This window comes from Primulina tabacum, chromosome 5 (assembly GCF_025594145.1).
Source record: "Primulina tabacum isolate GXHZ01 chromosome 5, ASM2559414v2, whole genome shotgun sequence".
NCBI classification, from domain to species: Eukaryota; Viridiplantae; Streptophyta; class Magnoliopsida; order Lamiales; family Gesneriaceae; genus Primulina; species Primulina tabacum.
The window spans coordinates 13,689,335-13,700,688 of NC_134554.1; the positions used below are offsets into that span (position 1 = coordinate 13,689,335).

General features: G+C 39.3%; 1 protein-coding gene across 3 annotated transcripts; it reads right to left on the minus strand.

The window, feature by feature from the left end:
• Positions 1-1,779: 1,779 nt before the first annotated feature.
• On the minus strand, positions 1,780-7,302 carry LOC142546827 (uncharacterized). Of its 3 annotated transcripts, none has more exons than XM_075654776.1 (3): positions 6,818-7,302; positions 2,980-4,283; positions 1,780-1,795 (listed from the first exon to the last, which is right to left on the minus strand). In XM_075654776.1, exons 1-2 carry the CDS (start codon positions 7,151-7,153, stop codon positions 2,988-2,990), a joined length of 1,632 nt encoding a protein of 543 aa, XP_075510891.1. In that variant the 5' UTR covers positions 7,154-7,302; the 3' UTR covers positions 1,780-1,795; positions 2,980-2,987. The 3 variants fall into 3 exon arrangements, with proteins under 3 accessions (XP_075510891.1, XP_075510890.1, XP_075510889.1); XM_075654775.1 differs by lacking the exon at positions 1,780-1,795 and adding an exon at positions 2,805-2,883; XM_075654774.1 differs by lacking the exon at positions 1,780-1,795 and having other exon boundaries at positions 2,805-4,283.
• Positions 7,303-11,354: the final 4,052 nt, after the last annotated feature.

An 11,354-nucleotide genomic window follows, 5' to 3' on the forward strand; every position in this document is an offset into this window, starting at 1 on the left:
CACTTCTGATTTGTCATCTAATCTTTCGCTTCTTTATTTTATAGTGCTGCGATGTCTAAAACTTCGAACATGCTTTGTTTTTGTTTAGATTTCGTCATGAACTAATTTTTCAATCTAGAGTATGATGTATTTTTGTGGATACGATAAATTGATGTGGTTGTTCATATGACTGAATTCCGTTTTGGTTTAGATTTTTGTTTAGATTTCGTCATGCTTCTCGATCTCATAACGCAACAAGTTTTTGGCGCCGTTGCCGGGGAGTGTCAAATTTGAATTTATATCAGTATTGTTATCAATTAGTCTATATTTTAATTTAGAGCTTTTTTTTATTTCATTTTAATAATTTGTTGATTTGTTCATTTTTTATGTCTGACAGTGTATGCTAAGATAGCAAAGCCCTGACTTGCTTATTTTTTATCCGAAGATCGGAAGAACTGCGAGAAGACTAAGAAAAGCGAGAAGAGAAGAAATTTAAGCAATGACCGAGAACAGAGAAAATGACAGACATAACTTGCTAGAGACTATACATGTTAGTTATCACTTCTAATCAGTGATCAACACTCATTATTCTGGCATTGCTCGAGGGACCATAAATGCCAATAATTTCGAGCTGAAGCCTGCTCTGATCAATATGATTCAACAAAACCAGTTTGTTGGAACCGCCACTTCTGATCCTCACGTTCATTTGAGGACTTTCTTGGAGATCACAGATACGGTAAAGATTAATAATGTTCCTGATGATATTATTAGATTACGTTTGTTTCTATTTTCTCTCAGGGACCAAGTAAGAGGATGGCTCCAATCACTGCCGCTAGGGAGCATCACGACATGGCAGGAGTTAGCAACGAAGTTCTTTGCTAAATACTTTCCCCTTGCGAAGTCTGCACAGCTAAAGATCGAGATCACCACTTTTAGGCAGACTGACTTTGTCTATTTTCCCAATATGGATTAATTGTCTTGAATGCTCGATATATAGGGCCGGACTTTCTATGAGCCCAAGGAGGCCATTGCCTCATGGGCCGATCCTGGAGGGGTACAATATCTATATTTTGAGTTGGGGGCCTACCGAAAAATAAAAAATTGGTCCAATATTAAATAAAAAAGATTATTTTGATTTTTTTTGTTTATAATTAATCAAACTCGATATTTTCTTCAAGTTCGGCTTGAATATTTTTAACAATATCAAAAGACTTTAGAGTATTTGTTGAGTTTGGAGAAGTTAAAGAGTTAGCCATTTAACTAGCTTATGCAATACTGTATAGAACTTCAATAATTTTTGAATATGTTACATTGTTTGAAAAAACTGAATAATTTATTTCAAATAATTGTATCGCCTATAATATATTTTTTAATTATACCAGTAACAATTGTTTAAACATAAATAAACTTATTGAAGTTGAAGTTAATAATTGACTTGTTTTTTTATGTAATATATTGTTTCTGGTGTATTTATGTACTATTTATTGTATTTATTATTTCTAACTGAATTTTTGCATTATTTATCATAACAAGAGTACTCGTTTTTAAATTTTCGCTTCAAGCCCGATCGAACACAAATACAGCTCTGTTGATATGTATACACATATATAACGCTTGTAGACACGATTCCGAAAAGAAATATGAAATTTATTTTTACCAAGTGTAATTAATGTTGATGTAATTGAGAAGAGAACCATTTCACCACGGAGGTTTCTCCATATGTTTTCTTCTTTTCCATTTTGTCTTCCATCTTAATGCATGATTTCCATTTGCTCCCCCAGCTATCCACCACTTCCTTTAGTTATTGTCGCAATTCCTGCACCATGCACCAAATGCTTGACTTGAAAGCATCAAATCATAATAAGAAAAATTTATATTCCCCTCATGCAACTTTCACATTTTTTTTAATTTTTGTCTTATATTTTCAATAAAAAAAATTGAATAAAATCGAAAATAAATACAAATTAGTAGACTAAGAATGTAAGCATGACAATAATGTAATTTTCCCTTATAATGAATGCATCACCATCCGAATTAAAAATTAGTTTCATTTCAATAAAAGAATTAAAAACTATATACTTTACCCCATATATCTAACACTAATAACAAAGTCCACAACTTTGCTATATCGTCAAAAAAAAAAAAAAACTTTGCTATATCGTCCCCATGGAAGAAAACTAACCTAAGTCCTCCTCTTGTTCCATGAAAAAGCTATTGAACTTCTCGAGCTCATAGTTTAACAAGTGCAAGAACTCAGCTTCAATCTTTCCACACTCCGACGATTTAAAATCTTCATATTAGCTTAAAATATTTCTTTTTCACACCATATTATATTTAAAATCTATTCATATTTTTATTATTCACTCTGTCTAATACATATAAATATGTAGCTGATGTTCATTCAGCACATAAATTATGGGATCCACCCTTGACTAAATTTAATGGCCATAATCATTGTTACGTTCTTGCACAGTCTAATTGGTTTCAGTGTTGAAAAATGTCACGTCTAAATTCTCAACTTTCCTAAATGTTTCCTCTGAACTCGAATTTTCAAAAGTTGATAATTTAATCCATTCCAAAAAAATTTAATAATTTAATGTATAAAGATGGTATAATCATAAAAATAAAGGGAATAAAATAAGATACTAAATATGTAATTATAATGTTTTTACCAGTTGCATTTAAAAGTTTAGTAGCTTAATCATGGAAAATAAATGCAAGTCGCTGGGAGGAGTGGAAAAGGGAATCAAAATTCTGGAAAATGGAAGTATATAAAGTAGCAGGCATGATCTATTATTCTATTATCTATTATTATAATAAATGTGTGAACATAAGAGAAGAAGCCTGCATGTTAAGAAGTTTCCAGGTCCAGCCCAGTCAACATAACATTTAAAGGCAAGTAAACTATTCAAATAAGCACATTCTGCTAGAGTTCAAAACAAGTTAATCCCAGATATGCGACGAAAGAGAAATATCTTCGCTAACAATCAGCAGCAGAACCTTGCTCACTAGGCCGACTCCTCGCCTTTTGATCGAACCTGACTTGCTAAAGCATCTGATCCAGGATGTGCGTTCTGATCTGAGGGTGGACCATTTGCACGATGTGCAAAGATAGAACCAACATCCATGGCTGTACCCGATGTAGCAAATGCAGTACAAGCAGCCACACGTTCAGCTTGTCCCACAGCCAAACTAACTGGAGCAGGGTATGCATTTTCTGCACCAGATTCTGAGTGTCCCTCGTTTTTATTTCCATCTGCATGCACAAGATTTCCGGTTCCAGAGTTAGTTGAGAAGGATAGGGGTTGATTCATTGCTTCGGAATCAGCGCTCTCTGGGTTAATTCCTGATGTTGGAGCATAAAAATTACAGCCATTTGCATCCAGTCCAGAAGCACCCTGAAATGGAACAAAACCCTGGTGATGAAGTTGAGGAGCAATGGAAGTTGAAGCAGTTGCTGCATTCTGGAGGAGGGCAAGAATTGCTGGGCTTAGCGCTTTAAGGACTTCCTGTCCAAGAATTTTGTTCTGTCTGAGGAAGGACTTAGCTTTTGAAAGGTGCTTCTTTCCCGTCAGATGACATTGAAAGACGGCTGCAGTGTCGCATTTGATATTACACAGTTCGCATATCAAGGGAATAACTTCTTTTGGCTTTCGTGGTTCTGCGGGGATTCCTGATTCATGGTGAGATCTCATTCTGTCACCACCTTTTCCGCCGCGAATCTTATTCCTCAATCCACGTCCTCGACCTGCAGAGCGATCCATCCTCGGTTTTTTTGCAGGTCCTACACTGGGTTCTACGTCTTCAACCTTTCGTTTCCCAGATTCTTCGTCAACTGGTCGATCAGATAAAGTCTCTGGGTGAAGTTTCATCTCTCCATACCCCAGAACTGGGTTGGACCGTGGAGGAACTTCTGGCCCTAATTCAGAACCAGATGCTTGTGGCATTTGCTCTTGAATCAATCTTTTGTTGCGATTCTGTAATTCTTCGTGAACTTTAACATTCTTTAAATGTTTTTTTCCTTGCCGGTGCGTTTCAAGAATTTCCGGGGTGTTGCAGTCAACTTTACATAGTTCACACCATGCAACTTTTGGAGGTGGCAAAACAGGAGCCGCAGTAATCTGGTTGTGAGCATGTGCAGGTGCATTCTTAGGCGGTACATGGGGAGTACAGCCTCTGTCACGTCCCCGACCACGAAAAGGGCGACGCACTACACTTGGTGTACGGCCAGAATGACTTCGAGTACCTCCATGGCGTGGTCTGCCATCAATTCCACCAATATCTCCATATGAAGGTTGGGCAATCTGCAGAATTACAAGAAAAGATACACAAGAATGTAGCTTATCACAAAAATTTTCATGAAGTAAAAGATGAGGTAGAAATATGCAGCACCATCATGGAAAGCTGATTGTTGGCGCATTATGAAATTGAATTAAGGTTGAAAACGAACTTGAAAATGGCAAGATTAACTGTGAAGCGGAATCACAAACAAGTGGACTAGAAGTAAAGCTTAATCTTTGAAAGAAGCCCACAGCGTCGAACCAAATAAATACAAAGCAATAGCATTCCAGGAAAATATACAAGGATAACACAAAATATAATTCAAATAACCAGTCATCAATAAAGAACAATTGATATTCAAAAGAGAAGGAAAACAGGTGTTGGATAAAATTATGTTAAAAAAATTCAAATGAAGGAATTCTTGTCTGAAAGAGGCCAACAAACATTGGTAAAAGTTATATATTCACTAATTTCTTTTTAGATAAATGTAAAACAGACGGCCGTCCATTTTATGAAAACTCACAGCCGCTGATATATTCTAGATGCAAAGCATCCGCTTCTTTGGGAAGGTTTCAGCAGCTTCAAGATGGAGAGGTACAATAAGATGAAGTTACAAAATAACATCTGGATCATGTCTCAGATTCTCAAGTTTCTCGATGTAACCTAAAAACAATGGAAACACATAATTCATTTAGTCTATAACTCTTTGCGAAAAATTTCTGAAGGATCATCATTGGTAAGATAATTCATCCGCCCTTTCAAATGCATGATAACATGATAATTTCCCAAATCCATGAAACTAAGTAGCAGGAAAAAAACAATGAGTATGCTTGGTTTTTTTCCCTGTGTTCTGGATATTAATCTTGATGAGTTTTTGAAAGTGCATTGGGATATTTAATTTCTGGATATCTAAAAATATACCATATAATTTTTTTTAAAGATGACAAGAAAATAAGATGGCACTGTTGTTTTGGTCTTTAAAAATGAAAAATAGTTAAAGGTTTTCAATTTGTTTCGAGAATTGTCTGCACAGCAACATGGTTAACATCATCTGTTAATGGAAAGTATTGTATTGCAGCCATGCTCATCAAACCATTTGAACTCTAAAGCAACTAGGACAAAAACCCAAATTTTCTGTACACGACCTCTCGAGGTAATTAATCCGTTGCTTTAGGGTCCATCTGCATTTCATTGAAGTGTCTTGTTTCCATCGAAAAAGAGTGGACGACTATGCGGAAGCTAATGTTCATAAAAAATATCAAAATTACAACCACCCACCTGCACCTAGATCGGAAGAAGGATATAGCAAAAAGGAAGGAATGCATAAACTGACTCGCAAAATCTTCAATTGAGACCAATTCTTGTGACTGAGCACTTCTGCAAAGGACAAAAACAACTTTAGGCAAGGGGACTACATGAAATTGAAACTAAGTGTGCAACAGCCTCTCCAAGCTTCCTTTCATGCTGACAATATGATAACGTCTGAGCTTGTCCAGCCTCGAGCTTGAGCAGCCAATAAGTCAACCTTACACTTAAGCTCAAGCTCACCTTCATCATTTTGTCCAACCACACGAAAGGCTACTCCGCTCAGCTAATTATTAAAATCACGTAGCTATTTTATTGAGGGATTATTGATAAAACTGCCACTTCTTCATATGGAGCACCGACTTCCTTCCCTTTAAATTGGTATGTGGCATAATTAGCTGAGCAGAATAGTATCAACTTGGGGTAGTATAGGTGTTGCTTGAATAGCCAAGAGGCAGTTTAAAATATAAAAAACCCTTGCAAAATTAAGAGCCGAAACATCTAATCTTGGAAGGGAAGATGAAAGTCAAACATATTAAACACAACAAAATAACGCCACAAAAGACATTAGGCTGTATGATTTCAAAGTATATGCTTCAAGCCTTCAAGTACTCACTTGGAGTGACCTAAACAAAGATCTAATCACCTACTCTAATCATTTGCACACATCTTAGCCACGTAGAATACTGATAACAGAGAGATATACACGGCTTACAAGTGTTAAGGAAGGAGATTAATTTCTTGAGCTCCAATAGCGCCTAATAGTCTTTATGTAAAGCATTAAAGAAAAACAGTGTGTGTAACAAATTATCGGATATTACGATTTCGCATTTGTGTTATATCTCTATTCTTTGCTAATTTTATACACCACTGGCGATACTCCAACACTAAATTAGTGTATTTAATCGATCAAGTTCCAATTCCACCGCTTTAAACGTCAAACAAACCTTTCCCTCCTCCATAATAGAAAATCATTTGAAAAATGCACATCTAGGTAACGTGTGAAAACAACACTTCACAGTTTCAGGAAAAAAAAACCACCACTTCACATTCGCACAAAAAACCAAATTTCATCAGGAAACCCATGATCTTCCTCCCCAAATTAAAAAACGCCACAATCAAATCAGTCACTGATGGTTCTTTTTAAGAAACCAAAATTCAAATAAACGAAACACTCGGATTGAATCCAGAAAGAAAACCCAAATCAAATCCACAAAACAATCAATCCCACATAAAGAAAACAGCTCTATACCATTTGTTCGGCCGGTATGCTACCCGCAACACCAGCACCAACTCCCCCATGGTGAGGATCCACATTCACAGCAGCTGCATGTTGATAATACTGGTGATAATAATACATCTGCGCTTGCTGCGATGGGACCGAAACCCCCGGTGGCTTTAGCTCTTGATGAACTTCCTGGTGCTGCGGCTGCACAGAGTAATTGTAATATAAATATCGCTGCTGAACATCGCTGCCGTATTGAGGATACGAATAAGCATAATAGCCTGCGGCGGATGGATCGTAAGCATCGATCTGATAGGCCGAGGGATCGAACGCTTGCTGCTGTAGATAATGAGAGGGATCCATAGGTATGGAATCCGTTGTTTTGCTGAAAATTTTATGGAATCAATTTCAAGTTTTTATCATTTCCATGGACGAATTGGGGCGAATGGGGCATTAGGGATGGTGATTGGTGAGGACGAAGTAACGAACAATTGGCCTTTTACAAAAACAAAAAAAAACCCGTTCCTCACTCAGTTGGAGTTTAAAAAATATTTAAATAAATTTAACTTTTAAACATATTTTTATTAATATTTATTAAAAGAGGTAAAAAAATTTTTGTAAAAATAGCTACATCTATCTCTCTTTTTTTTTAATGAAATTAATTTTATTAAATAAGGTAAAAAGATAATATAAGTACAACTACATTGGGTATCCCCATGATAATTCACACAAGCTGACTCTATACCACTGGTCAATTATTCCACAATCATCTGCCACAGTAATCGCACTAGGAATACAACAAAAGACTAAAATCTGGATCTTCTTGATGATAGCTCTCACATCCGGCTTTTCACTCTCGAATATTGTCATATTTCTTACATTCCAAATATGATAAATCGTACATGTTAGTGTTATAATTCTCATCCTGTTAAGCATCGAATTACCACCGTAGACTCCTTTGAATGCTTTTAATACAGTGTTTGCCGATCCCATATACTTCATCCTGCCCAGTCATTCACGGACTCCATCCCAAATACACTTCGACATGCTGCACCTGAAATAAATATGAGCACAAGATTATGTCGCAGCAGAGCATAGCACACAAGAATTATCTTGAACAAAAGCAAGTCTATCTCGACTCACTTCATCATATAAAATAGATTGGTTGAGTTTGATCATTTCCAAACCCACAAAAATAACATGCGGCTTTAATGATAAGTTACAGGCCAACCCATTTCAACATGCCAAATTACATATGAAATTGATTATGTTTGTCCTTTCAACCTGTCTGTCACATAAAATTGATGAGTTGTGTTGATAATTTTTCTAAGGCACCAAAAAATCGAAATGACACGTCATACTAGCTCATTTTGACATCTCTATTTTGCAAAGAGTATTTGAATAATTAAAATTTAACGTATTTTGGGAAAATATTGAAAGACTTTATGATTTGTTTGTGTAAATATGCTTGAAATGGATTTTAAATTCTCAAATTGAACTTCTTTGGAAAAATTTACACATTTTTTCTTCACATCAAACTTTTTCTCCTTTCTCTCCCATTCGATGACCCTCTCTTCTTTAATTTTTCATACATCATTGGGAGCAGTCGACTTCAAATTAAAAGAAAATATTTAAGTCTTCAAGTAACTTGCACTTGGTGGTTAAATTTTCTCCTTGAATCCATTGTTTTTTCATTTGATTTAACTCACTAATTTGATATTTGATACCCCATGGATGGGCCCATTACCCTTGGCCCATCCCTAGCTCAAAAGGAAGACAAGCCCATCAAGGGCCCATGTATTCTCCTATAAATACCAGGTTTGAGTGTTCAGTTATTGGATTCACTATATTGTTTTCAGCAGCGCCCTTAGCTGCTCCCCCCATATATCCTCAGTCTCTGACTTGAGCGTCGGAGGGGCTACGCCAGGATACTCTCCTGGCCCCCTCCTAACGGTCTTATTTGTGATTTCAGGCCCAGGGTAATTTTGAAGCCCGTGTCTGGATTAGTGACGCTTGCGTGGATCGGACCCTAAATCTCCCGTGAGTATCACTTGGCGCCGTCTGTGGGAACACTTGAGTTGAGACGTAGAGATGGTAGGCAAGAAAGGAAGTAGAAGAGTTACCTCGGCATCATCGCGTCCTCAGAGGGGACCCGAACAATCTCATGTTGAGACAAGACAAGAACAACCGCATCTTGAGACGAGACATGAACAACCTCGTCAAGAGGCCAGAACTGAGCAGCCCATCCACGAGACGAGGGTCGAGCAAACCCATCCCAATGAGAATGTGGGAAACTTGACCCTGGAACAGCTCGGCCAATTTATCACTCGAACAGTGGATGAGGCCATGAAGAGGAATCAAGAGTCTATGTTTGCAGAAGAGCAGGCCGCTCGCCAGGAGCGAGAGGAGAATGTGAAGGGCAGTCAGAGTAGGGTGGAGGAGACGCGACCCCTCCCAAGTGAGGAGAATCCGGAGATGGAGGAGATGTGGAGGGAGATACAGATGTTGAGGCAGCAGTTGGGAAGCGGAGCACCGGCACCCAAGAGAGGAAGTCCCTTTTCACTAGCCATTTTAGAAGAAGAACTTCCTCCAACTTTTCGACAGTCGAATGTGGGAGAGTACGATGGACATACTGACCCCGAGGAACACTTGGGGAGATTTGAGAATGCGGCCATGTTACATCAATATTCAGATGGAGTCAGGTGCAGGGTGTTCCTGGGCACGTTGGTGAGGTCAGCCCAGCAATGGTTTAATACCCTGCAGCCCAACTCCATACAGTCTTTTGACGATTTTGCTACAGCTTTCTTGCACAGATTTGCCAGCAGCAAGAGGCACCAGAAAAATTATTTGACCCTGTTCGTGATGAAACAGCAAGAGAATGAAACTTTGCGAGAATTTGTCCAGCGTTTCAACAGTGCAGCGCTGGAAATACCAGCGGCTACCCCTGACATCATGATAAGTGCCTTCACACAAGGACTGAGGAGAGGGGAGTTTTTCAAGTCGTTGGTCAAGAAGCCTCCGTTGAGCTATGATGATCTGTTGGCTCGAGCTGAGAAATATGTAAACTTAGAAGATGCCCAACGGTACAGAAGGATGGAGAGCCGGCCCGGAGGAAGTAGAGTTGAGGGAGCGGAGAAAGGAGGAAGGAAGAGGGGTGCGGGGGAAAGAGAGGAAGACAGAACTAGTAGTAGAAGACAATTCTCATCCCATGTTCCCCTAGATAGGAGTCGGGACGAGGTGATGGAGGTGAGGGAGCCCGCGGGGAGGTGGGAGAAGTCGCGAAGGGTTGGGTACAGTGCTAGATCATCTTCACGGGATAGACGAGAAGGATCCTCATTAAGGAGTCGACAAAGGTCTCGCTCGCCCCCTAGGCGTGGTCAAGGCCCTCCATGGATAAATCAGAGGATGGGTGAGCAGAGAGGGGAAGGTGGATGTCAAGATGTCCCTCAGGAGCTCGTGGAACCGAGGAGGGGAATGAATGAGGATAACCACCCTACGAGAGGAATGATTCATATGATCTCGGGGGGTGCTACTGATGGAGACTCTGGGCGAGCTCGGAAAGCACATGGGAGAAAATTGGAGAAATTTGAGATATATAGTGGTGCAGACTTACCACAAGACCCCGTCATCAGCTTTGGGCCGGAAGACCTCCGGGGCGTTGTGACTCCACATAACGATGCCTTGGTGGTGACGGCCACCATTGCCAATTATGATGTGGCAAGGATATTTATTGATAATGGAAGCTCCGTGAACGTCTTGTTCAAGAGCACGTTGGATCAAATGAAGACGAGAGGATTTGAGTTTGAGCCGGTATCCACCCCGCTGTATGGGTTTGCAGAACACGTCATCCTGCCTTTGGGTCAGATTGTTCTTCCCCTATCCTTGGGGACTGATCCTCGGCGGGTAAAAAAGGTGATAGCCTTCACTGTAGTAGATACCCAGTCAGCGTATAGTGGAATTCTAGGACGACCAGCCCTGAAGGATTTTAGAGCAGTAGCTTCCAGTTATCATCAGAAGCTTAAGTTTCCTGTGGGAAGAGGAGTTGGAGTCCTGTGCGGGGACCAAAAAGTCGCACGTCGTTGTTATGAAAGAATCGTGAAGGAAGAAGAAAAGAGAAGTCACGAGCATTCGCATGGAAGCTTGAGCTCAGTCTTGCAGTTGTAGAGTCATTCGGAGAAGCTTCAAAATGGGTAACTTTGTCCTGTGAAGGTACAAGAGGAGCTGAGAGGAAAGTTGGAGAATGCGCTGGGTAAGGCTCTAAAGAGGCATGAGAACGCTTACCACCTTAGAGAACATCTTTACTTCATTTTTGATGTATTTCGTTCCTGAATTTGTCTTACGTTATCAGTTGATATTTAATAAAGCCAAGTTCTTATATTAAGTTCGTGGTTGTTCTTGTATTATGAGGATTATATGAATTTTATTTTACCTGCTTAGACTGCGCCTAGTAGAGGAGAAGAGTGGGGGGGAGAAAAGTTAAATTTTTCCTGCTAAGGCATCGCCTAGCAGAGGAGTAGAGGCTGAGGTGGAGAATATTTATTTTCCTGCTAAGGCATCGCCTAGC